We start from the raw sequence: 27,487 nt of genomic DNA on the forward strand, positions 1-27,487 counted from the left end.
TCCTACATTTCAAAATTCTTTACGATAATTATCTCACAAGTCCCCTAGGGAAGGTGGATTGATTTAGTTTTGCCCACTGAGCAGGTGAGATAAAAACATGTGATGGTTTTTGATCCTCAAATGATTTTATGATTCTTACTCAGCTGATCAACCCAAATCAAAAAATCAGTTTCCTATTAATTTTATCTATGTCATTCCAAGTATTACCATGCACCCCTAAGCTATAGGCATTTGGGTATAACTGGCAACAGTGAGGCCTGGTTCTTGCTGTTTGCAACCTACTGACACTTTTAGTGGTTTCTTTGGAATCAAGACCAAACACTCTAATGTGGCTTACAAGGTCCCTTCAGGGTCAAGGTGTTGCTTAACCAGCCAGTATTCTAGAATCTCAGTGGACTTCTATCCCTTTGTCCTGGAGGAACCAAGGCTCATTTCTGCCCAGGCTTTGTTTGGTACATGCAGGTCCCCTCTTGAAATTCATCCTTCTGCCTGGCTTCTCGTAGCCTTTCTCAAACTAGTTAGTGCATCTCTGGAGGCCACTGGAAATACCTTTGGGCTTTCAAGAGTTCTCTGTGGGAATTGTTAACTCTCTTTTCCTTTTGATGATAACCTAAAGCAAGTGGTATAAAAGCATATTTTGGCTTCCCTCAACAACCACCTTCTTACTACAGACCTCCGCCAGATGTCAGCGCCCGAGTCTGTATTTAGGGTCACAGTGCTGCCATGTGGAACTACTGTGATTGGCAGGGGCCAATAAGAACAGAAGAAAGGTGGACTTAATAGACAAATGATGTCTGGACGTGGGAAGGGCCAGTGATAATGCAGTGTGCTGAGCCTTCTATATGTACAGAATTTGGCAGTAGTTGGCCTTTGTGTTGTGTGACGAGTCCACGGTCCCTCTATTGCGTTTGAAGCCACTGCAAAACCTCTACTCCCACAGCATGTACTGACCTCTAAAGAGTCAGCACCTTGGCCACCAGGACAACTCCATGGAAATGGTGATTGAATTTTGGCAAATTGTGCACTATCACATCGTCCACTACATAGAGGGGCAGCAAGCTTCTTGCTGAGGAGCCTCACCTCCCGATCCAGATGGACAGAGTCTCATTTCCAGCCCCTCACAAGCTCTGTGACCGTGGGCAAGTACCTGAACCTCTCTGTGCCTGATTCACTTCACCTATAAGATGGCAATAATCATATCACTTACTCCATGGAGTTGTTGTGGTAATTGAAGGTAATTCCTCCTCAGAGTGGAACTTAGCATGAGTAAGCACTCATGAATGTTTGCTACTACTGTAAGCCTGTTAAAGTTGAGTGCTGTTTGCATGTGTTTTGTAATTTTTTTTTGGATTTATTGATAAAATAGAGTCAAAAGCTTAAGGAGTTTCTATCTGGTCTTACGTTTATACATATTCAAGTAACACTATAATAAAAACAATTTGTCTACACTTAAGATCTGCAGACTCCCATGACCTAACTCATCGCTATACACCTTGCAATCTTCAGTAACCATTGCTCCTTCCGGAAACCCCACCCCCAGCCCTGCCATGTTCCACATATGTTCTGTATCCAGTAGCACCCAGCAATTATTCTGGCATCACACTTTGCATGCATGATTGTAACTGCTTGTTTATTTCTTGCCCCCAGTGGAATTATAAATTCCTTGAGGGCAGGGAATTCTGTAACCCCAGAAACGGACACAGGGGGTTATACTTCACAGACCTTCAACAAACATTTAGTGAGTGAACAGATGTTGGAATCAGTTACCTGTGTAACTGTAATACCCCTAATTTTGCTGCGGTTGAGGCAGAAAAACACGTGAGAGCATAATCAGTAAGGTGGAAGACAAATTAAAATCCCAGAGAAAAGTGCCCCAAACCTAAAAAACTTAAAGAAGAAAAACCAAAGGGCTTTGACACCACATAAAGTTGCGTGAGCACTGAGTCAAGTTGCAGAAGTGCTCTGACTTGAAGTTCAGACAAGGAAAAAGAATACCAAAAACATTAATTTGGCCCTAGAATGAGGTTCAAATAAATTCGTAAGAAAGTAAGGACCATAGCATTTGTCATATGGAGATCTTTTAAAATACATTTGGTCATATTGTTTGTGAGTGAGGATAGGTTAATTTTCATAAATACGATTTGTTTGTTTTCTTATTTATAGAAGCAAAGTCCTACTTTCCTCCTCTTTAATAAGCTACTCTACATAGATCTACAAGGAGCCCAGAGATCACGCAATGATTTTCCGGAGGCCTTTAGCAAAGTTAATCTTCTCCAACACTACCCCCACATCACACCTCATTTTGATATTCCCCCTCAAGTGATTTCTCTCCCCATGCACTACACACACACACACACACACACACACACACACACACACACACACACAAACACACACACCACAACACACATGATTGCAGCCTAATGAACCACAGTTTGCTGCAGGAGGCCTTCTGGTTTGTTTTGTTTTTTTTTTTAAGTTTATTTCTTTTGAGAGAGGCAGAGACAGCCCAAGCGGGGCTGGGGCAGACAGAGAGGGAAAGAGAGAGAATCTCAAGCAGGCTCTGCACTGTTAGCACAGAGCCCGATGCAGCGCTCGAACTTAGGAACCGTGAGATCATGACCTGAGCTGAAGCCAAGAGTCAGACGCTTAACCAGCTGAGCCACCCAGGCCCCCCCACTGCAGGGAGCGTTCTTATCCCCAGATATCCCCTGTGACAAAAGCAGATGTGGCTCTTTGAAGCTGGGACAATGTTTGCCTCAGTGGCATCCCCAGGACACAGCACAGTCAATGGAAGGAAAGTCTACTTGAACAACAATGCCATCTCTAAGGCACTTGAGCCACATGGTGTGTGTTTGCATAAAGTGAAGGCAAAATCATTACCCAGAAATGAACTTTGGGCTTATTGAGTAAATGTATTTTGGGAAATTTTAAATAAGTAGTGGGCCCCATTTATCCCTCATGTGGATCCAAATCTGAAAGAAAATCAGAAAATCATGGTTGTTTGGTTAAAACTCCCCAAGTAACCCTAAGTTGAAACAAAAGTACCACTGAAAATATTAACATATCACAGGTGAAGTGCATGTGTCTAGATAGTCTACTTCTGCTTAATGAACACTGAGCATTTACAGTCTCTGGCTTTGGGGAGCCATGATCTGGTTCAGGACTCAGAATCTGGTAAGAGCACTCTTTCCACAAGACTGAACTGTTTCTTTCAGCTTGCAATATCCCAGTCAAAAAGGTCCTTTATTCTGAAAGGAGACAGCCCACTGCTCTTACTATTTGTCAGCATGTCCCTCTCTTTCCACCCCCCGCAGCCTCGCCCTGAGCCCATGCCCTCGTCTTTTCCTCCCTGGACATTTGCAAGAGACTGCCACGTGTTTCTGGTCTGGACCACCTCTTGCACGTCCGGGCTATTGTCAGAGTGATCTTTCTCACATACAAATGGGATCATTAGACACAAATGTCCCTACATCCACTCAGACTTCTTTAACAGTTTCCGAATGCCTCAGAACAGAATCCAACTCCTTAGTGGGACATGCAAGGTCCTTCAAGATGTGGCTCTTCCTGCCTTTGCACCTAATTTCTTTCCATTCCTCCACACACCTCAGGTAAGCCAAGCATGGAATCTGCTTCAACACATGCACATGCTTGTGCTTTTGTAAATACTGTTCCCTCGCCCTGGAATGGCCTTTCTTGCTTTCCCTCTATCTTTTAACCTCACACAGTTTTGTTCCCCTGGCAAACACCTATCCATCCGTCCTTTTGCTGAAATGCCCCCTCTTTTGTGAAACCCACAGAGTCAGCGTCTCCCTGCCTATTCCCATAGCATGGTGCAAACCTCATAATACCGTAGTCATCTGCTCTGGATCTTATTCCCACCACTGGACTGGGGTCCCAGAAGGTCTCTGGAACCCACTGATGCCTTCCATGGACTATTTAAATTTCAGCTCATCCTCAAGCAAGATTTTCAATTCTGTTGCACAACACTTGGCAGATAAAATGGAATTCCTTACGTTACACTGTCCTTATATCGTTTTCCTGAACATCTAGTTTTTCTTTCCCACAGTCTCTGTGATCAAAGCTATACTCTTCATTCAGTCATTTAAAACTCTCTTTAATTTGGTTCTACTACATATCATTAAGTAATAAAACAAAAAACAGTTACTGATAGCTTCCTATGTGCTAGGCACTCTTCAAAGAGCTTTTAACATGGATTATCTTGTTTGATAATGTTAGCAGATATATTTATGTAACTCATACAGATATTAACCTATAGCAGAGAGATTTACTAATAATTATGTCCTTTAATCCTCATAACAAGCCCATGGGCAAGTACTATTATTACTTCCATTTTTGAAATGAGGAAACCAAAGCACAGAGACTTAAGACATTGCCTTAAGCAATGGCTCAAGGTCACACAGTTCATACGCAAGGTAGCTTGGATTGGAGCCAGGTAGTGCCCGTGAAAACCTGGGCTCCCTTGCAACATGATTACAACTTCAGGGCAGAGAATCGTGGAACTGTACTCTTGTGACTCTCGTTCCTGCTTTCCTCCCTGCTCAGGATGTCTGCTGCCTTCTGCTCTACCCAAATCATTGTCATCCTTCAAAGCCTACCTAAAACTCACCTTCTGCTTAAAGGCTTTTCTGAAAACTTTGGCCACCTTTGAACTCTCTCCTTCATGGCTACACTCTATGGTATATATTGTCTGCACCAAACATTTTGCCACTTAAGTCCTGCTTCATATAACTTTATTATATACTATCTTGCATGGTTCTTTGTCTTAAGAGGCCCTTGGGCCTCCAACAAAATTATGAGCTCCTTGAAGGTACCAACCAGGTGACTTATTTCTGAAATTTCCCATTGCACCCCACATTGTGACAGACTTATACAGCTGCTTTGTATATTCTTCTTGAATTGAAATGTAAAATGAAGTCAGGTCCCCCTTCCCAATGTAGCAGATTGACTCAACTGTACCCCATAATTATATCATTAAAACCAAGCAATCACCCTGAATAAAATTTGAATTTGTCCAATTATGTTTTAGCTTTCTGCTTAACTAACAATAAACATTGGGAAGAACAGAATATTAGAAAGTAGAGTTAGGAATAGAGTTCAAGTCCTCTTGGTTAAAACCACTGATGTAGCTGAAAATAAAATTGGCTCTTCCTTGCATCCATCATTTAAAGTCCCTTAATTTAGTTTAAATTTAATTTGTATTTAGCACAATGGTACAGATCCACCTTAACCTAGATAAATGGAAATGATCTACTGCATGGCAGAATCCCTTTTGCAGTAACCTACTTGGCTGTGTCAGCTCCGCTGGTTATTAAGGTGTTAATCAAAAGCTCATGACCGTATCTTGCAGCCACATGGAGAGGAGTGTTGCCATCCTTATCCACACAGTCAATTTCACCTCCTGAAAGAGATGTTTTAAAACAGGATAACATAAGGATTCAGGTTGATTCAGACACTACATTCTGTGCTAGTCACTCCTGTTGTCCAAATGTTGATTTCTTTTCCCCTCTGTATACATCTCTATTCTGAAGTACAAGAATGTCTTTACAGGGATCAGGTCACCATCTAAAGTAGTAGTGTTATTAAATCTACGTAGAGGGAAGTCTATTAGAAATGCTATGGAAGGGGCGCCTGGGTGGCTCAGTCGGTTAAGCGTCCGACTTCAGCTCAGGTCACGATCTCACGGTCGTGAGTTCGAGCCCCGCGTCGGGCTCTGGGCTGATGGCTCAGAGCCTGGAGCCTGCTTCTGATTCTGTGTCTCCCTCTCTCTCAGCCCCTCCCCCGTTCATGCTCTGTCTCTCTCTGTCTCAAAAGTAAATAAATGTTAAAAAAAAAAATTTAAAAAAAAAAAAAAAGAAAGAAATGCTATGGAAGAGTCTTTCCATATTGTCTTATTTAAAGATCTAAAATCCAGGGGCACCTGGGTGGCTCAGTCAGTTGAGCATCCGACTTCGGCTCAGGTCATGATCTCACAGTTCATGGGTTCAAACCCTGTGTCGGGCTCTGTGCTGACAGCTTGGAGCCTGGAGCTTGCTTTACATTCTGTGTCTCCCTCTTTCTCTGTTCCTCCCCCACTCATGCTCTGTCTCTCTGACTTTCAAAAATAAATAAACAGAAAAAAAATTTAAAGATCTAAAAACTTAACAACTGAATTCCTGCTTTGAAGGAACAGTGTAATCAAATTCCATAAAATGTAATTCTGAAGATACATTCCACTTTACTTTTACCTGCTGGATTAAAAACTTTACATTAAAACTTTATAAAACTTTTATAAAAAATGGGGCGCCTGGGTGGCGCAGTCGGTTAAGCATCCGACTTCAGCCAGGTCACGATCTCACAGTCCATGAGTTCGAGCCCCGCGTCAGGCTCTGGGCTGATGGCTCGGAGCCTGGAGCCTGTTTCCGATTCTGTGTCTCCCTCTCTCTCTGCCCCTCCCCCGTTCATGCTCTGTCTCTCTCTGTCCCAAAAATAAAATAAACGTTGAAAAAAAAAATAAAAAAAAACAAAACAAAACTTTATATTAAAGCATATGAACCAAAGAGAATAGAAAGTTCAGGAAAATATTTTACGTAGTTTGAGTATTTGGTTTAAAACATGATGAGTAAAATGAATAAATGCATAAACTATGGAATGAAAATGTCTACATTTATAAAAACTATCACATTAATCACCAATAGTCCCTTTAATAATACAGTATTTTCATTTATTTTATTTTGTCTTCTTTTCCCCCAGCTTTTTGTTTTACTACATTTCTTTCTTTCTCTCCCCTTTCCGTAAATATATATGTAAATACAGTCAGTCTATCTATTCATTTATTTGAGGAACCATTTTTTTTTTTTTTAATTTTTTTTTCAACGTTTATTTATTTTTGGGACAGAGAGAGACAGAGCATGAACGGGGGAGGGGCAGAGAGAGAGGGAGACACAGAATCGGAAACAGGCTCCAGGCTCTGAGCCATCAGCCCAGAGCCTGACGCGGGGCTCGAACTCCCGGACCGCGAGATCGTGACCTGGCTGAAGTCGGATGCTTAACCGACTGCGCCACCCAGGTGCCCCTGAGGAACCATTTTAAAATAAGTTAGACATCGTAACATTTCACTCCTGAGAACAAAGACATTCTCCTACACAACTACAATTCTATTAGTATACTCAAGAAATTTAATGTTGATGTCACAATCTTATGTAACATACAACATATTCCAATCTCTCCAGTTATCCTCAAAATGCGTATTATAGCTGTTATTTTTTTTAAGTCCAGGATCCAATAAAAGATTCTGCTACCATTTGGTCGTCATGTCCCTCTAGTTTCCTTTAATCGAAAACAGTCCTCCTGCCATTCATTCATTCATTCATCTCCTATGTCATTGATATCTTTGGACGCCAAGCCAGGAATTGTGTGGAATATCCTGCATTCTGGAGTTGTCTGATTATTTCCTCGATTAGATTCAGGCTGAATTTTTGGCAAGAACACCCCAGAGTTGATGTGCCCTTCCCATTGCATCTCCACAGCACACATATACGGTCAGGATATTCAACTAGATGATGCAAATTTTGATTATGCGATGCGCACAAGTTTCAGTTTGGAAAGATGAAAAAGTTCTAGAAATGGACAGTGGTGTTGGTTACACAAAATGTGAATGTAGTTAGCACCACTGAACTGTACAGTTAAAAATAGTTAAAATGGTAGATTTTTATGTTATATATATTTTAACACAATAAAAAAAAGGGGGGCTTGATTACTTGGTTAAGGTGACACCCACCAGAACTCTCCACCGCAAAATGTCTTTTCCCCTTTGTAATTAACAAGCAATTTGTGGGTGGTACTTCAAGACTGTGCAAATATCCTATTTCCCAACAAAGTTTCCTGCGAGGATTTTAACATAAACAGGGAGTATTTTGTTCAAAAGTTACCTGAATTTTTTATTGTGGATGATTATATTATCAACTTGATACATAGTTCATTGGATTCTGTCTGTTTTCGAAAATTTTACCAGCTTTTGATTTAATTTTACCAACATGTAAAACATTCAAAGGTCAAAATTATATTCTTTAAAAGAGCCTCACTCTGATTTCCATCCCTTCCACTTCATTCTCAACCACATCCTGCACTAATCATTTCCATTAGTTTTGGTTTATGCTTTCTTTGTTTCTCTTGGCAAAAATAAACACACAGACTCTTTATACCTTGCTTTTTTAAAACTTAACAATATACCCTGAAAACCTCCTAAATATACTTTTACAAATCACTTCTTGAAGGTCTTCCTCATTTTTATACAGCCTTATTGTTTTCCATTGCATGGATATACTACTTATCCTGGTAGGGTGGGCATTCAGGTAGTAAATATCATTTTGCTATTATCAGGAATGCTGCAGTGAATAAACTCATGCATATGTTGTTTCCTATTTGTGGGGTGAATCTTCAGGGTAAATTCCTAGAAAGGGAGTTTCTTGGTCAAAGAAAGAACTGTGTAGTTTTGTTCAATTTTGCCATATTTCTTCCTTCAGGTGCTGTGCCATTTTACTGTTCACACGAACCATGTATGAGAGTGCCTTTTCCCCACAGCCTAATCAAGCCTTTGAATACCTGCCATGTGATGGAGGGAAGTACTATCTCAGTGTAGTCTTCATTTGCATTTCTCATAATAAGAAAGTTGAGCATCTTTTCCTATACTGAAGGATTATTTATCTTTTTCCATGAACTATTTATTCATGGCTTTTGACCATTTTTCTAAGTGTGTGTGTGTACGTGTATAGTTTTTTTATTCCTTGATTTTCAAGGACTCTTAAAATATGTAGGAGATTCACCATTTACCAGTAATACGTATTACAAATATTTTCACCCTAGATTTTCATTTTTCTTTGTTTTTTACTCTGAATTTTTGGAATTCATGTCTTTTCTATTATACTATTTAGATTTTGCATTAAGGTTAGAAAGGTTTTCCCCATATCCTGACAATAAACTGACACACGTGAAACTATTTGCAATACTGTCTCCACAGATACCTCAGAGCAATCCAGGGCCCATGTATCTAAGAACTGCCTGCAGTGGTTGCCTGAAAGTTCCCCCCACCCCCGCCCCCGACCAGCCCCTAGAGCTGATCCAGGGAGATGAGAGAGGCAGATTCCCAGACTCCAGAGAAACCTTTGCTCTGGACAAATACTGCATCACTCCATGTCCTTCCCAGCCAAGAGGCACCAAACCTTTCTTAAGAAGTGTTACAGCCTCTGTGTTTATAGCCCCAAATATGTCCAATATTGGGTAGGGAAAGAAAAGAGTGAAAAATATTGGAAAAGGTAAGGGGCTGAGTTGATAAATTTCTTCCTGTTGTTACTACCATTTTATAAGTCAATTTAAAACTATAAACATATATTTAATTACTTTCCACATATGCATTTGTTGTCATTTAAAATATATTTCAGAAAAACATCTTAACTAGTGGAAAAATAAAGATTGTATTTGTTATTCAGAAATATGTTTTATATTAAAGTAGGACCTCTAGATGAATCAATTTCTATTTTATAGTTATTCCCCAAACCTTTCCATTTTCACCTGAAAATCTTTAAGATTTGCCTGGATTGTAAATTAAATACCTTTACAATTCATTTGATGGTTGCAAGTTAAATGTCGGTAATTGATTACTGATAATTAGTGAGGAAAATAAACATCCATGAATTTAGAAGTATGCGAAGCATGTCAGAAAGGATAATTTATGCAGCATTATCTAAACATTCCTCTGAAGTTAGTTTTTCCTGCATAAATAAAAAGAATGGTCATCTTATTAAATTGCCTCAAAAGTATTGTGAGCCAAAAGGTCAAAAATCTCACAATGAATCATCCTAACCTATCACTTGACTCTTCCTTTTTAAACTCTATTTTTAAAGCTTCCATGAAGCAAACATCACATTTGAACTCTTGTAACCTGCTGCACAGCATCTGAGGCAGCTGCCTAGTGCAAATGGCTGGATCACATGCCTCCCGGTATCACACAGTGTCACACAGTGGCTGGGGCAACATACCTTCAGACAACAAACAACGTGATTGAACCTCAGAGGTAGTCCGCTACCACCTATAAAAATAAAAGAGGGGTGTGTGTGTGTGTGTGTGTGTGTGTGTGTTTTCTGTTTGTTTCTCTTTTTGTTCTTTTTTCACAACTGTCTCACCAATGCTGAATGATCCTGGAAAAACAAAGTTATGAAGAACTAATAACTCTTGACTAGAGAATAGTCAGGGAAGTAGAGAAATGCCGTACAAAGTCCAAACACCAGGGTGATGTAACAAAACAAATAAATAAACACAAAGAATGTTCCTCAGGAGTATGCTCAGTTGGTTTAGGGAGCCAACTGATGTCCCCACGTGGGACCAGCATTCCGAGTCCGGTTGTGCAGTGACCCATTCTGGAGGACAGACACCAGGTCCGGGGGTGTGAGCCTCTGGATTTTTCCCAGAAGGAAGCCAGCAAACAGAAGGAAAGAAAAGAGCTTCCTATTCTTCTCCCTAAGGGCATTTTTGAAAATGTCAGATGGAAGAACTCACAGTTCTCAGATGTGTAATGAATGCAAAGAATTGTCAGCTGACAGAAGAGAATGGCAAATCATCCTTCCACAGGGACGACTCTACTCCAGATATGTGACTCTTAGAGTAAATAATTCAAGTTAAAAAAAATTTTTTTTAAATATGCCACTGTGCAGGGCACCTGGGTGGCTCAGTCGGTTAAGTGACCAACTTCAGCTCAGGTCATGATCTCATGGTTTGTGAGTTCGAGCCCTGCGTTGGGCTCTGCCGCTGACAGCTCAAAGCCTGGAGCCCATTTCAGATTCTGTGTCTCCCTCTCTCTCTGCCCCTCCCCCACTCACGCTCTGTCTCTCTTTCCTTCAAAAATAAATAAACATTAAAAAATTTAAAAACATATATGCCACCGTGCATCCAGAGATGCATTTGTAAGTGTAGTGCTTGAGAGTTCGGTCTCTGATGTTAGACTGGCTGTGTTCCAATCCCTGTTCCTCAACAAACCTGCCATGTATCCTGACAGAAGTGACAACCTCCATGCCTCAGTTTCCCCATCGTTGAAATGCAGATGACAACAGCACCTCTTTCTCATGGGGTGGTTGAAAGGATTTATGTGGAGTGCTTACTCAAGCACCTGGCAGTGTGAACACTTAATAAACATTAGCTGTATCATTATATATAATGGGCTATGTATTATTGCCACCATATCTTCATCATTTCAGGCCCCTGGACCCCACCCAACTCACAAGTAAGATTCCAGGCCAGCCAAGAATGAGGCTCTGAACAAGCTCCTTGATCATAGAGGACAAGAGACGGGTTCTCTTTCAGGTCTCATCGCAACTCAAAAATCTAGCAACAATGTCTGGAGAGGGCATGGAAGTCTTTCAAGTCCACTGGAATGGCTTTTGGAGGGGTCAAAACAGCCAGCAACACCCCCAGACTGCTGTCAGCACACTAACGTTACACAGGGAGATGAGTCATGGGCTTGATATAAAGGAGATGGTCAGTATGGTCTGGCCACAGGGAAGGACCTGTAGGAAGGCAGTATGCACAAAGAGAAAACTTACTCTCTCTTTGATCTGATCACTGGTTCTTGAATATGCTTTAACAGGAAGCAAAGCTTTTTATACCAAAGAAGTAAGGCCTATTGATCAAATTCAGAGTAAATTTTATTTTTTAAGTTTATTTATTTATTTTGAGAGGTGGGATCAGAAACAGAGAGAGGGAGAAAGAGAATCCCAAGCAGTCTCTGTACTGTCAGCACAGAGCTCAATGTGGGCTCAATCTCATGAACTGCAGGATCATGACCTGAGCCAAAATCACGAGTTGGACGCTTAACCGATTGAGCCACCCAGGCACCCCAAATTCACACTAAATTTTAAAAAATGGATCCAAAAATCACCCTGGTTTTATTTATTTTTAAGGCAGTGGACACTATTTCTGAAAAAACAGTTGAGAAACATGTGTGATGAGGAAAGTGTGAGAAAGAGAGTTTCGAGGGTCACTCCCCACCTCCCCTTGTTTACTTCAAGCAAAACAAAACAACTAATGTGGCCCTTTCAATAAACTGAATGTCAAAGACATACCTCATATTTCAAATTAGAATTAATGGGTCTTATGCAACTAATTTTCATTTTATCTTCCTTTGTTCACTGGAAACCTGTCAGGGTTTATTTTTCCCTATAGTTACACTGAAATGCTTATAAATTTCCTTCGCTCTGCTGCAGATATTTTGCTTCCTAAGCGTAATTTTCCTGGCTGATCTTCCATCCAAATGTCAAATGACTTTTTGGTTTTATGACTTCAGTATCTAAGATATAACAGTACCACTAACAATTCATCCAAAATTCTTAAAGATGAGAAAAAGACAGGTCCAAGAAATTGACTAATGCCAAAACTTTAAAAAGTACAAATGTGGGTCAACTAAAGATAGTTTAGGAACTGCTGAACTTACCTGGAATGTCAGCATAAATTTTGCACTAAACCTGTTTTTTTTTTTTTTTTTTTATTGTGTCTAAGATTTGCTAAGAAAGCAGTAGTTCTACTGTGGTCAAGGTCAATCCACTCACAGATGCTGGCCACAACCCATAATAGTATTATAAACCATAATGTGAAGTGATACTCCCTAGTACTTTGGCTACAGAGACAACCCAGTGGTTCAAGTACACCTTTCCAAGTGAGCCTGGAAAACTACTAGGTTATGTGACTTTCCAAGGTTTCTATCAAGCCTGTGACTTTATCATCCTTTATATCAGGCACTTAATTGCTTTTCCTCTGAGTCATCTCATTTTTCCTACCTTTGTCCAAGTAATTAAAGAGGTTTAACTTAGCAAACTATGGTGAATTCTAAAACTTAAAAATAGTATGATTTGCTGCTAGAAAATGTATGATAGTTATTTGTATTAGATTCTGAGTGAAGAATGCAGGACCTTGAGCCCATACAAGGACATCATTTCCAGTTTCGAAACTCCTATGTTCTTTGACTGACTGGGAATTAACTGAGAAATAGTGGCTTTATGTTCTTGCTCCTAAGCTGGATGGTGATGATATGTCTGATAAAGAGCTTTTAGCAAAGTGCATCAAAGGACGGTGTAAATCTAAGTTTCATAAAATAGACCATTATCTAAAACAGAGCATCATCTTTCATGTCCAGATAACTGACAGACAAGCTCAGATCAGGACACTGTTCAAAAAACAACACTGCGGAAGAATCTCTCTTACCATTCTGAATGAGAGTTTGTGACCGTGTGAACCTTCCATGGACAGCTGTCATGTGCAGTGGACTTTTGCCATCTTTACTCTAAAAAATGAGGGAGAGAGGAACAGTTGATCAGTGACACCAATCTGAAACATCCCTATGAATACTACTGCCAATGCCTTGAAAAAACCAATTTAATTTTTTTAAATATGATAAAAAATTATAAGAAGCCAATGATAATTTTGAAAGCAAAAGGTAAAATATATATGAAGCCTCAAGTGACTGCATAACAGTGCATTTTATTTATTTTCTTAAAGTTTTATTTATTTTTTTTGAGAGAGAGAGAGAGAGAGAGAGAGAGAGAGCGTGAGCACGTGCCTACAAGTGGGGGAGGGACCTAGAGGGAGGGAGGGGACAGAGGATCTGAAGTAGGCTCTGCACGTACAGCCCAATGTGGGGCTTGCACTCACAAACTGTGAGATCGTGACCTGAGCTGAAGGCAGATGGTTAATGGACTGAGCCACCCAGGTGCCCCAAGAAGTGAAAATTATTTTAGAGAGGAAATGTGAAATGTCTAGTTACACTGATAATTTTTAAACTATCCTGTTTCAAACCGAAACAATCATCCAAAATGTTTTTTTCCTCTCCTGTGATTTACTGATGAAGACGGTTTCCTCAAAGGTGGTTTTTTTTTTTCCAACTTTTGTCAAAAGTACATGAGAAAAGACAAATGATGTGTTAACTGGCTTGGCCCTGTTTGACCTAACGTTGACTATGCTGCTATAAATGACTGTAACTCTCAAAACAGACTTGGAACCCTCCACCATTTCCTATACTCGAATTCCATAGCACAACTTTTTATTGTTCCAAAATAGAAATGCATGCTTCATTTAACTCATTAGAAATCACAGGATTACAACATGCAATGGTTTAACAAATTGCCATTTTAATGATCACCTGGAAAGGTGCTGAATTTACACGTCTTTATTATTCAAGATATAAATGATAGAACTCCTGGACGGAGATTAAGCAAAAAACATGAAAAATGTACAAAAATCTATATAGTGATCATTATTATGCCAAATACCAAAGTCCTACATATTTATTAAGAAATAGCCATTTATAGGAATTCATCTGAAAATAATAATACCAAAAAGAAAATATTAAGTATCCCCAAAGGACAGAATGTATCCTTTCATTCAGGTATTGTTAACAAAAAAAAAAAAAAAAAGAAGAAGAGAAAGAAATACATGTACTTTATTTTTCTAAGTCTCAGGAGGAACATTTTCCAAAGTCTGAGGTTAAATATGAGATGTCAAAAATGCAAATTCATTTTTGAAATGAAACCCATATACCTGTGCTTTAAAATGCACTGTTGGTAGGAATGCAAATTGGTGCAGCCACTGTGGAAAACAGTATGGAGGTTCCTCAAAAACTTAAAAACAGAAATACCACATGATCTAGTAATTCCACTACGGGGTATCTACCTAAAGAAAATGAAAACACTAATTTAAAAAGATATATGCACCCCTACTTTTACTACAGCATTATTTACAATAGCCAAGATATGGAGACAACATAATTGTCCACCAACAGATGAATGGATAAGGAAAATGTGGTACATAAACACACACACACACACACACACACACACACACACACACACACACACAGAGGAATATTATGCAGCCATAAAAAGGCTTTAGACTGTGGGCTGGAATAGCTTATAAAAACCACAAGGGTTTAACAGAAGAATTTTTATTATATCCTAAAAGTCCATCCCTTAGGAAGTAAGAAAGGAGTTATGCACACTCTGTGCCAAGGAAAGAGTTAATCAGAGCAGTAAGTGCATCAGTTGAAAAATAATCTTTATAGTGAAAAGTCAACAGGAAGATGGGAGAAAAATAGGATCCTTATATGATTATAAGCTGAGTCAGAAAAGATTAAGAAAGGAAGATGGAAGTAAGCTTGAGGCTTTACTGAAATGATATTTTTAGAGGAAAAGGATCAGCAACCAAGAGAATGACGATACAATTGCAGAAATTGCAGAGTTGACATTAACTTGTCCCTAGGTGGTGCTATTTCTTTAAATTTTGCTCCAATATTTTCTCTTAAATTTAATTGAAAACATAACTAACTAGCATTTAGTTAAATATATATAAAACCATAAATATTTCAGTGTTTAGATAATATCTTTATAAATATTTAGCTAAGAACTTTTCTGCATCTAGAAAATAGCTTAAAGGCTGCTAACTACCTAAACTGCAGCCAGAGAACCAAAGCAGAAGTAACTGGTTTCTGTATCTTGCCATTGACAATGCTGGTTCAATTTCAGGGACAGAAAACACTGCACCCTTTTCTCCCATGGAGTGGTTGTGCATTTGGTAAGGGGACAAATAAATAGGACAACCGAATTTTCATAAAATACAAACGACAGCTATATCAGATCAATCTTTGCCTGGGTTCATCAACCACTGAGTCCAGTCCTTAGCTGATTTTTCCCCCTTAGGGATATGGTGGCCGGAGGTGGGGCCAGGAAGCACTGAGAGAATCATGGCAGCCATTTGGGAACAATTATGTTTATATGGCATGGATGTAAAGGGAACTTGCTATTTCAAAAAGCCATTGGAAACTAATGAAGGTCCAATCGATAATACTTTTTATTTAGTCTTTACAAGTTAGAACTCAGGATACTCAGGTTGAGACTAGGGATCCTACTGAGTTTCATTATCTGCCTGAGAAATCTGTCACACTGGGTGTTTGTTGTTACTGCTGCTGTTTTAACAACTTCAGAGAAGGATAAAACATTCTTTGCATTCTCAAAAGAGAGGATATGTTCAATTCTTATTTATTCAAATCTCTGCTTTTATAAGATTTTTTTCTTAATTCCTAGTCTCTTTCCTATTTCTAGACTCATTTCCCCATTGTAGTTAGTGCTTGGAAAATTCTGTTATTTTGAGAATTTTTTTTTTAATTTTTTTTTCAACGTTTATTTATTTTTGGGACAGAGAGAGACAGAGCATGAACGGGGGAGGGGCAGAGAGAAAGGGAGACACAGAATCCAAAACAGGCTCCTGGCTCTGAGCCATCAGCCCAGAGCCTGACGCGGGGCTCGAACTCACGGACCGCGAGATCGTGACCTGGCTGAAGTCGGACGCTTAACCGACTGTGCCACCCAGGCGCCCCGAGAATTTTTTTAATTTAAGCCAGAAGCCCTTCTATTGATGTAGGCATGGTTCAGCCACGCTCACGAAGAAAAACTAATAAAGATGAAGAATATTTTATAAACATTAGTACTCTTCCAGGACAGAATGAAATATCCTTCACTAAATGGGGTATCTCAATTTCCTTGACCACCATTCTCCTGAGAAATCCTTTCATTTCTTCCACTTTGAATGCCTTCTTTCCTCATCCTCCAACATCCCCCAAACCCTCCCTAAACCCAGACATTCTTACTACCCAGGAACTTGAAGGCATTGTGTTGTCTGTGGCACATGTCTCCTGGAGTCACACAGCTCAATGGTCCTACTGGAAGGCAATAGAGCATCTAGAAGATAACATTAAGGTCAGCCTGCAAGGGTTAGGGGGAATGTGTCAGAAGCGCAAAAGGGCTTCCTAATTCAATGGAAGAGCAATATAAAACCCTAATTTGCAAAAAGCCGTACGTAGTCCAATTTTTTAAATTGTTCTAAAAGCCAGAGATGGTACATGGTTAGTCCTCATCCATTTCTCTCTTTTTTCCTCACATCCTCTCCAAAGTCGTCATGTCCTTATCACTGCTTTCTTTCTCTCGCCTGTCCCATTTCACCTTTAACCTCTGCTGTGCAACTCATTCTATAATTCAGACCTGGTACATATACAGAAGGGAGCTGGTTCACTTCAAAAGATGTGTGATGGGCTTCAGCTCCAGTGTCTGAGGGCTAAAAAGACTAAGGGCCCACGGATGGAAAAGAATTCAGACCATGGCAGGCTGAATACTAGTCATCTGGAGGCAGGAAACTTGGCAATGGTAATTTCTGAATCTATCTGAGTAGTATTTGGAATAGCTATGTATTTAGTGCCTTCTTTAACATTTTGAATGCTTCCAAAAAGAGCTTTGAGATGCCACAGAATTACAATGTAATGTGTAATGGAGAAGAAAAATTATTTTGTATCTTCTCGGGCTCTTCCTATTTGCAAAATACAAGTGAACCTTCAATGGATTATTGTATAAAGTATTGTGTCTTTATTATTTTATCATAATTAAACCAACACTACAAAGTCAGAGGTAGGGCCATGGTCAATCGAAGCAAAATGAGGGATTGTAAAATGTGTGTAGGACACACGTTCTCCGTCCCCTCTCCATCATCTTGTAATTGCTCATGAAGACATCACTCTTAGTACTTTGTAATGATAGAGGAAAACAACGTGAACATGTGCCTGGGTATTGGCCACATTTCAATATGCTATTTCTGTCAAACTCTGGAAGATCTAAACAAATACAAATTGTCTTGGAATCTACAAACACTTTCAAAATCCAAGGAGCACTGTGGTACACAGAGATAACAACTTCAATTAGAAAGCTACCTCCAGAGTCAGACAGAATGGCTCTACGGAAATGGGAGACAGATTATGGCTCCAGGATGAATCCGGAATCACGAAGGAGGATTCAAGAGAAGGAAATCCAATGTAAACAGAGTAGATTGAAGGAGACTGAAGGAGAAGGCTAGATTTGAACCAAAGTCCCACTTACACAGATCAGCTATTACATAAACCTAAGTCTCAGATTAAAAAATAAAAAAAAGGTATTTCCATATTGTATTGATGATTAGCAGTGTACAGGAAAAATTAATTCTTTAAATTAAGTGGTCATGCTTTCCAGGCACATTTTATGAGAGAGAAGGCTTCCATAAACTGAGACAGCATAGTTAACTGGGAGAAGTAGGGAGGTGTGCCAGAAAGTGGCCTTCTAGCCTTGTTCTCAGGCACACTGAGAGCACCAGTTGGCATGGTTTGAAGAGGGAATAGAGAACATCAGACAGCTCTTTGAATTAATTAACTGAAGGTTGGTGAAGCGAGCTATTTTATTTAACTTCAATAATTTTCCTTTCTTTGGAGAATTCAAGGATTTCCTTCAGATACCAGTATGGCAATACAAGTGTCACAAGTTTTGGGGACAAGAAGTTTGGCCACCTGTAAACCTCCTGCCTTCTCACCACTGTCCTCTGTGACTTCAACGCCATATGATGACTCTTCCCACCTTGGGTTACAGGTCCTCAGTCTCTTTGATGCCCCTTCGTCTCTTACCCCCGCCTAGCACCCTGGATTGACTCCACTCAACACTCTCTTCTTCATTTCTGCCTGTTTTCCACCTTCATGAAGACATTATACTCCCCATCCACTTCCTTTCTATCTTCTCCAACTCTTCTTTTTTCATCCCTTTCTCTGGCTCTTCCTCCTCTTCCTGATCCTAACACCAAAGGGTTACTGGCATCCTTCATCCTTCCTCTCCTCATGCTGTGATGCACTCTCTCCTTGGGTGACCTCAACCTTTTCTCTGAGCCTCCACTATTGATCACTTCTGTGTGAATGAGGCAGCCTAATTTTTTTTCTTCTATTTTCTACTGCTCTCCCATGCTGGAGGATCACATTTTCCATTGTTGGTTTTCTCAGACTGTACCAAAGGCTCAAAATCACCTTCTCAAAAACTAAACTTACCAGTTTTACCTCCTAAGCCTACTCTTTCTCCTAACATCCCCCTTAATAACAATAATTGTTTATTGAGTGCTTGCCATGTGGAAGACACTGTTCTAAGTAATTTATGTGAGGTAACTTGTTTGGTCCTCACAGCAGTTCCATGAAGAAGATGCTACTGTTTCCCCAACTTTACAGATAAACGGACACACAGAGAGGTTGTTTATGATTACATAATTACTGAAAGTCAAGGCTAGGATTGGAATATAGGCAGTCCAGCCTCAGAACTGAACACTTAACTACTATTCTGTATTACCTCTTAACCAGATTTCATTTCTTACATTTGTCTTCAATTCCTCTATCTCCTATCCATCCAAATTTCATTGATTTTCTTTCTGCGAAGGCTCTCTCTTCTGTTGGTTGTCCCAACTCCCCTGGGCTCATTACTTCTTATCTAGACCAGTTTTATTGACTTTCATTTATTCTCTAATTGTCCTCTCTCTAGGTCCACTACACCTGAATTTTCTTTTTATAAAAATGAAAATAGTTTTTTCTCACCTGGATATAAAAATAACACATGCTCATGTATCACAATCAGAAGATTAAAACAAGTATATAAAAAAGAAACTAAAAACCCAAATCATAATTTTGCCTCTCTGCAATATATTTGGTATATATTCCAAGTATTTTTCTCTTTTTATTCATATACACAGACACATACTTTCTTAAATTAAAAAATTAGATATTTAGTTACTGCATATTAATTTTTTCACTGATAACACTAGGTATTACAAGTCTTGTTCACATTTGCCAATCTTTTTTCTTTTACTTTTTTCCTTTTTTTTTCATATTTGCCAATCTTAAAGGCAAATATACCTGCGTGTTAGTTTGCATTTTTCTAGTTACTAATGATACTGAATATTTTTCATAGGTTTAATGGATATGGATATTGTTTTATCAGTCTTGTGATCGGCCTTTGCCCAGATTTTATAGAAGATTTTCAGACTTTTTTTTTTTAATGTTTATTTTTGAGGGAGAGACAGAGCGCAAGCAGGTAAGGGGCAGAGAGAGAGGGAGACACAGAATCTTAAGCAGGCTCCAATCTCTGAGCTGTCAGCACAGAGCCTGATGTGGGGCTCGAAACCACAAACTGTGTGATCGTGACCTGAGCCAAAGTCAGATGCTTACCCAACTGAGCCACCCAGGCACCCCATCAGACTTTTTCTTATTGATTTTTATGAGCTCTTTATATATTAAATGTATTAACATTTTGTTTATTATGTGTATTGCAGAAAAAATTCTTTTGAGTTGTTCCTCTTTCAATTTAGTTTATGTCTGCGTTTTGTTTTGTTTTGTTTTGTTTTTTTGGGGTTTGTTTTGTTTTGCCATATAAACATTAAAAAAATTTATGTAGTCATATATACAATTTTTTCTCTGGTGTTCTGTGGCCAGATTACTATTTCTAATTGTCAGTTTAGATCACATGACCTCTATAATGAGTATTGGTCCCCACAGCTTATAGAAGCCCAAACTCCTCAGCTAGTTGATAAGCCCTTTCATTGGTCAGGTCACATCTCAGCTTGCTCCTGGGTACTTTCTTTCATACATTTCATTCAAGCACAATAAATCACCATTCTGAAAATTCGTCTCATATTTCCTCACTATTAAAAATTGTAACAAAAAAAGTAAAAAGATTTTAATAGTGAATGGGAAAGGTCATTAAAATAGATTGATCCACGGGCACCTGGCCGGTTCAGTTGGTAGAGCATATGACACTTGATCTTGGGGTTGTGAGTTTGAACTCCAAGTTGGGTAGAGAGATAACTTAAGTAAATAAATCTTAAAAAAATAAAACAGATTGATCCAATATTCTTAAAATTAAATTTCAGGAATGGTAATTTTTCAAAAGCAGAGGCAGAACACATTGGGACCTTGCTTTAAGATTCCTGTGTGCTTGGGATAAGGGAAGCTGAGGATGAGTACAAGGTCACTTGGTACAGGTTAGGATATTCTGCTACAACCTAAATGCATTCAAATGATGGAACCTGGATGGTGAGGGCTGCAAGCATAAGTTCCTCTTGGTTACCTGTTATAGTGAGCTAACTACTAACCTAGAGTCTACCCAGAGGTTTTCCTATCCAGAATTCCCAAACCCTTTCATGTGGTTCTCTTTACCTGGAGTGCTCACTCTCAGATTCTCTCTATCCCTCCTCGTATCAACTGACATCAATCTTCCGAGTCTCAGCTCAAAAGCAGGTTCCATTTTTGATCCTCGAGAAATAAGCACTGCTTCTTACAGTTTGCAGCATTCTATTATTGTCTCATGCCACTCAGCACATTCCTCTCTTGCCTCATGAACACTTGAGCACACTATCTCCTTACCGTACTGTAAATTCCTTGAAGGCAGAGCTCATATCTCATCTTGGAGTACTCCTTCCGAACTAAACAGAGGGCACGAGATGATCTTCAGTAAGTGTGCTGAATAAAGACTATCAGGTCCAGGTCAATGTTACATTACTAAAGCCACTATCTAGGGTTTACTATTGGACAGTGCCTGAGAAACTTTTTAGAGGGCCATGCCAGGGTTAGGAGCAGACCTGAGATCATTGGCTTAGGCTTTCCTTTTGATTCTCAAGCAGTTCTGCCATGTTAGCTCAACATTCACCTCAGTGTTAGAAACCAAGCCAAGTCAACATCCCTGAGACCAGTATTTGCTCTAGAACATTCACTAAGCTACCAAAAGCATGTGGCTAGACCCTCAGTGTCTTCCAGCTGGTCCTACCATTTCTGTGGTAACAACACAGCTAAGTTTCTGTAACACACCCCCACAGGGCAAGGCTGTTGTTTACTAAAACAGGGCATAATTTACAACAGTTGATTTTGCTCACACAGAGGCTCAACGCAAAGGTATTTAGCCCAGAGAGAGACTGAGAATGTCGTACCTGGATGTTAACATCCGCCCCGTTGTTTACCAATAGTTCAAGACACAAAGCACCGTGTGTGGAGGCAGCAGCGAAATGCAAAGGGGTGAACCCGCTGTTGTTGGGCTGGTTCACGTTAGCACCGTAGTCAGTCAGCTCATTAACTACAGCATCCTGCCCGTTGTAGCAGGCCAGGTGAAGGGCCGTGTTTCCATAGATGTTGATTTCATCAATCTGCAAATGAGTCCAACACAGGATGGGTAAAATCACCAGAGCCACTTTATTGCATTTTCCACACGAAAGCCTAATGGCTACACTAAGGGAAGTAAACTTCCATCTGCCAACATAATTATTCAGAGCTTTCTCTTGTCCCGGTGTGGTCATCCTGGGAATACCTGTCATCCCAAGATAAAGACAGCAAAAAGTGAATGTGACAAAAAGTGAACTGGGAGGAAGAGTTGGAGGTTTCAAGTCGTGGGGAGAGATTTTTCAGCAAGGGAAGGGATAAAGAGTGAAAGGCAAAACTGCCTCAAAATGGCAGAGGAGAACTGAATCAGGGAAGAAAAGAGCCAAAACTCAACAGAGAACGGGAAGCGAAGGGTTGGGAGATATGCAGGGAGGTGCTGCAGATTCTAAACTAGGAGTTGGGCTCAGAAGCCACTTGGTTTGGCTCTGCCGTCCGACACCTCCCACGGCCACGTCCCAGCTGCAGAGCCAAGAGCTGTCTTAGGGATTTAGCTCAGGGCTCTCTCCTGCTGTCCCAGAACTGCTGCACTGCTGTGTTTCACCATCTCAGTCTCAGCATTGCAACTTGGTTTTCCTTTCCTCCAGGGACAGGGATGTTCCAAAGCCCCACACTGCCCCTGTTCTGCTAGTTGAGGGAGGCTGGGATGGGGCTGACTTTCCAGCTCAGCATTGGACATTTCTGCTGTTTGTCCCTGCCACTCACTCCTTTATTTCTGCGTGTACACCACAACTTAGAAGGCTGAATTCTGAAGGTGGGATGGAGAACCGTAGCCTATTTAAAAAAACAACAGGTTAATAATATGTACTACAGGCAACATATATGTTTATAATTCTCTATGTTGATACAGAAAGTTAGCCTGTTTCTGGTTTTTCATTACTTGCTATATGCCCCCATTGCCCTTCATTGATTGCCCCTGTAAACTCAAAAAGACAGGACGCTAGAAAAGAAGGTGGGGTTTTTTTTTACCCTCTGGAATTAAAAATCAAACAGGATTCAATTTCAGAACAACAGAAAACCCACAAATACACCATGGGTTGATGCATTAAACATAGCTCACCTCCACCCCTAGATTCAGGAGATGTTTGACAACGTTGATCTGTCCGTTGGAGGCTGCAGCGTGCAGGGGGGTATAACCCTTCTTATCCTTACAAGTCACTTCTGCGCCGTGGTTAATGAGCAATGCCACAACGTCCAGGTGGCCTTTACAAACAAAACAACAGAAGACATGGTGAACCTTTTTAGGATAATTTGACAATTTATTCCACCTAAAACATCACTATTAGCTTCTACTGTCACCAATATTGCAAATCCTGCTAAGTATGTTAGTACCACAACCTAAAATATGTTAAAATAAAAGCAATGCTTTTTGAAAGCAATTGCCATTCCTCACTGAAAAGTCCAACAATGACAATTTGGTTTGGAAAAACTAATGGAAGAAAAAAAATCAATCGGAATAACTCCAGATTATTGTTAAATTATATTGCTGCTGCTTGACCATAGTTGTGGATCACAGAAATGGCAATTCATATGGTTCAACTTAAAAGTATTCTTGTGAATTACTGGCTAAATAGAAACCCTTCTAGTTTCAACTCCTGTTGACATATTTTCTAGAATATTTTCCTTTATACCCTATCTCCCTATATAAATAGTATGATAAATGTGTTTGGCCTTTATATTGTGACTGAAGATTATTTGATACTCTGGGTCATTGCTCTAAACATGGTTCATAATTGAAGGGTAGAAGGTAAGTACTGACTCCAAGGGTCTAAGATGCATGTGGGATTGTGTGTGCATATGTGTGAGAAAGAGAGAGATGGAGGGAGGGGTGTATTGGGGGGGGAGGGAGAGAAGTGTGTGTGTGTGTGTGTGTGTGTGTGTGTGTGTGTGTGTATGAGACACAGAGAGAGCATTTGGCCATGGCTTGTTGTATTAAAATTTGACTCTTTTCCCCCAAGACTTGTATATGGAAAAATTACTTTCAGTTACTAGTGGTGCTATCTTAAGCTTAAGTGGTGTTATCTTTTGTCCTGGTTTTGTCCTTTATTCCCTAAAGATAGTCATCTATATATTTTTTTCCTATTTGTATCCTGATGACACACAAAAAGCAATTCCATACAAATGCTGAAAGCAATTCTACACGAATGTTTTAACTATATGTTAGCAAAGAACAAACTTGAAACCCCAGGTTCTTTGAGTCCCATCTCACACTAGTCTAGTGTGTGCTCTACACAAACACCAGTCTGGCAAATGTCCTCTTGACTCCAGTCCTGCAGGTACCATGCAGACATCCAATCTGCTTCAATCGGCACAAAAGTCCCTGCTGTCTTTAAAAAAAAATGATAATGCTTGCAAGATCTTAAGATTCTGATGTTTTAAGCGCAAATGTCCATGCAGACTCATCTACAGCCACATAATTTATTTCATCCCTACCCAATCCACTCTTTTTTCTCCCCACAATTAATGTTATTATTTTTATGATAATAAAAGACCTGTATGCCTACTAAAAAGATTTTGGAAAAGGCAAAACGGTGTTAAAAGGAAACCAAAATCATCCATAATTGCCAATCCCTTGAGATGATCAGCCAACATTTCAGTGTGTAACACTGAACAGACATTTCAGTGTATACTGAATAGACAGCCGAATAGATAGTTTAGATTGCATGGATTTTTTTTTTTACAAAAATGAGGATCATAATATCCATACTGTGTATTGCTTTGTTTTTACTTAACATATCACAGAATCTTTGTATGTTAATAAATACTAATGACATCATCACTATAGTTACAGGATAGTGTCCCATTGTGCTTATCTTTATAATTCACCAACACAATCTCCTGTGGATGGGCATTCGGGTTGTTTATAACTTGGGGCTGACAGAATCCTATCAGCTTTTCAAATTGCAGGACGTTCTCCAGTTAGAAACACAAAGGAAGGATCTTAGCTCTTCATTTCCCACAAGTCTACACTGAGAATAAATTCCATGAGGTCTGTCATTTGTGAGTGGTATTTGTGCCAACAGAAGTGAACAGGAAAAACACGGAAATGTCACGGCTCCCTTCATCTCTCCCCAGCGAGCTGGCAGAAGCGGGAGTGGCAAGCCCCAGCCTCGCGGTGGTACAGAAGCAGGATACTCCATGGTTACTCTCGTCACTTCAACCTCCATAACAGCCAGGGGGCTGCCCTTCCTTCCTTTTTGTTTATTTCAAAAATATTTATAAATAAAAGGACAAATGGAATTTATGTCCTTGCTTTGCTAGCCAGCCCTCTTTCTTTTTGAACACTTCATTTTGCTGCCATGACAAGCTCAAAAGAAGCTCAATTCACGCCACTCTCCAGTCCCGACTGAAACCCATTCAATGAGGTCTGGGCCATGATTCATCCCTCTTCCTCTCTGTGGGGTAAATGAATCCCTGAGAAAGCAACTGTGTAACTAGAGTGCTCTATGCATGCCAGTAAAATGGACCAAATCTTAACTCGGGTGAATTCCAACCTTGGAAAGAAGTCAGGCCTGCCCAAGAGAAGGCCTACATCATTAATGGCAGGGCTGTGGCTTCTTTAGGTACAAGTATCTGCACTTTGCCTTCCATTCATGGAATCCTTACCCATATATGCTGCCCAGTGCAGAGCACGCCGGTCCTTTTTGTCAAATGCGTTGATGTTTGCTCCTTTGGCCAAGAGTAAGTTGACCATCTGGAAGAAAACCAACATGCAGATACTCTGAGTCAAATTAACATCAAATCCCAAGGCGGGTCAGAAACCTGGAGTTCACACAAAGTATGAAGATGATGTCACAGACAACCGTGAGGCATGTGTGTCAGAGGAAAAGACTGAGGTGATGGCTACTTTTTTAACCCACTGGCTGTGAATTTAAAAATTGCTATGGTTGCCTAAGGTTTGGTGTACAGATGTAAGCATCACACTCTCTAAAACCCTCAGCACTAAGATTAGGTCCCACCTGGGGCTAAGGGAGTCTATAGTAAGAATTGTTGCTCCCAGTGATGAGGACACTCACCTCCACATGGCCATTCAGGGCAGCATGGTGCAAGGCTGTGCGCCCCCCTCGATCGGAGACGTTGACGCTGCTCAGCAGGGGAATGATCACTTCTGCACACTTGACAGCCTTATTGGCAGCTGCCACGTGGAGGGGGGTCTGCCAGTTCTTGTCCCTCGCATTGACGTCAGCTGAGTGCTTAATCAATACTTGTACTGCTTCCTGCAACCAAAGCGGAGTTTGCAGGGGTCACTGACAAATGCTCAGTCAATACTTATTGAATAGAAGACGCTTTACCAGACCCCAGAACTACAGGAAGGAAAGGCTCCATGCCCTCAGAGCCTGGCTCATGATGTATATTCTTCTGAGAAAAACTAGGTAATATATGATAAAGATCAAAAGAGTGGCACAGGTGAAAACAGATCCACTTTATCTTTATTTGCTAGACCAGGAGTCTTGGCACATCTTCAAAACCAAATAAACCTTCTAAACGTAAGGTTTCTTTTTAAAAAAATTTTTAAATGTTTATTTATTTTTGAGACAGAGAGAGACAGAGCATGAACAGGGGAGGGTCAGAGAGAGAGGGAGACACAGAATCTGAAACAGGCTCCAGGCTCTGAGCAGTCAGCACAGAGCCTGACGCAGGGCTCGAACTCACGGACCACGAGATCATGACCTGAGCTGAAGTCGGCCGCTCAACCGACTGAGCCACCCAGGCACCCCTAAACGTAAGGTTTCTTAATGAGGTATAAGCAGCCTTAGGTTAAATGTGAGCACTCATGCGTAGGTATGCATGCCAGGGTAAAAATATCCATAGGTCAAAAAGCCCCCAAAGATAATGTAAAGTTGGAAGGGTTTGTCCATAAGCCTCCATCATCCAAAGCCAAAGACCTCAAAGTCCTTCAGACATTCTTGGATCAATTCATAAATCTTTGGTTTTCTCTGCCAACATCTTAACTTTCACTGTGTGATCCATAGCAATCAAGGGAAGATGTCTATTACTACCTCAACGTGAAGCTACAAAAGTGTTCCATCTTTTCCCAACTTTTTTCCATGTTATGGTGAGGTAACTTTTTTTCTACTGTTGAGTTCCTTCACCTTTATTGAGACTTACACTTTTAATTTTCCTTCTATTGATCTAATCCGCTTATTAGACTCTTGAAACCTCAACCTTGGCTGTGCAATGGAATCACCTGGGGAACTCTTAAAAATACAGATGGCTGGTCCCACACCAGAGATTCTAACTGGCCTCAGAATTTCTGTAAAGCCATCTGGAGATTTTGTTATACAGCTAAGATTTAGGACACTCTTCTGTTACAGCAAGAAAATGATATAGCTTCTCTCAAGATGGGAATGACTGTTGACTGTTTCTCTACTTCTAGAGACAACCCTAGAGCCAATGAGTGGGATGCCTTTATGAACATCTTGT

At 40.1% G+C, this 27,487-nt stretch overlaps 1 protein-coding gene across 4 annotated transcripts in view; it reads right to left on the reverse strand.

Moving 5' to 3' along the window:
* ANKRD44 (ankyrin repeat domain 44) overlaps positions 1-27,487 on the reverse strand; it is a 325,303-nt gene that overhangs the window by 112,213 nt on the left and 185,603 nt on the right. For all 4 annotated transcript variants that reach the window (XM_030326794.1, XM_030326793.1, XM_030326795.1 and 1 more), the window contains exons 5-10: positions 26,080-26,280; positions 25,670-25,757; positions 23,124-23,266; positions 21,841-22,053; positions 13,249-13,327; positions 5,308-5,422 (exon numbers count right to left, since the gene is read on the reverse strand). In XM_030326794.1, coding sequence (XP_030182654.1) covers positions 5,308-5,422; positions 13,249-13,327; positions 21,841-22,053; positions 23,124-23,266; positions 25,670-25,757; positions 26,080-26,280 — 839 coding nt within the window. The remainder of the gene's footprint in view (positions 1-5,307; positions 5,423-13,248; positions 13,328-21,840; positions 22,054-23,123; positions 23,267-25,669; positions 25,758-26,079; positions 26,281-27,487) is intronic.

The sequence above is a fragment of the Lynx canadensis genome, chromosome C1 (assembly GCF_007474595.2).
Source record: "Lynx canadensis isolate LIC74 chromosome C1, mLynCan4.pri.v2, whole genome shotgun sequence".
Lineage (NCBI taxonomy): Eukaryota > Metazoa > Chordata > Mammalia > Carnivora > Felidae > Lynx > Lynx canadensis.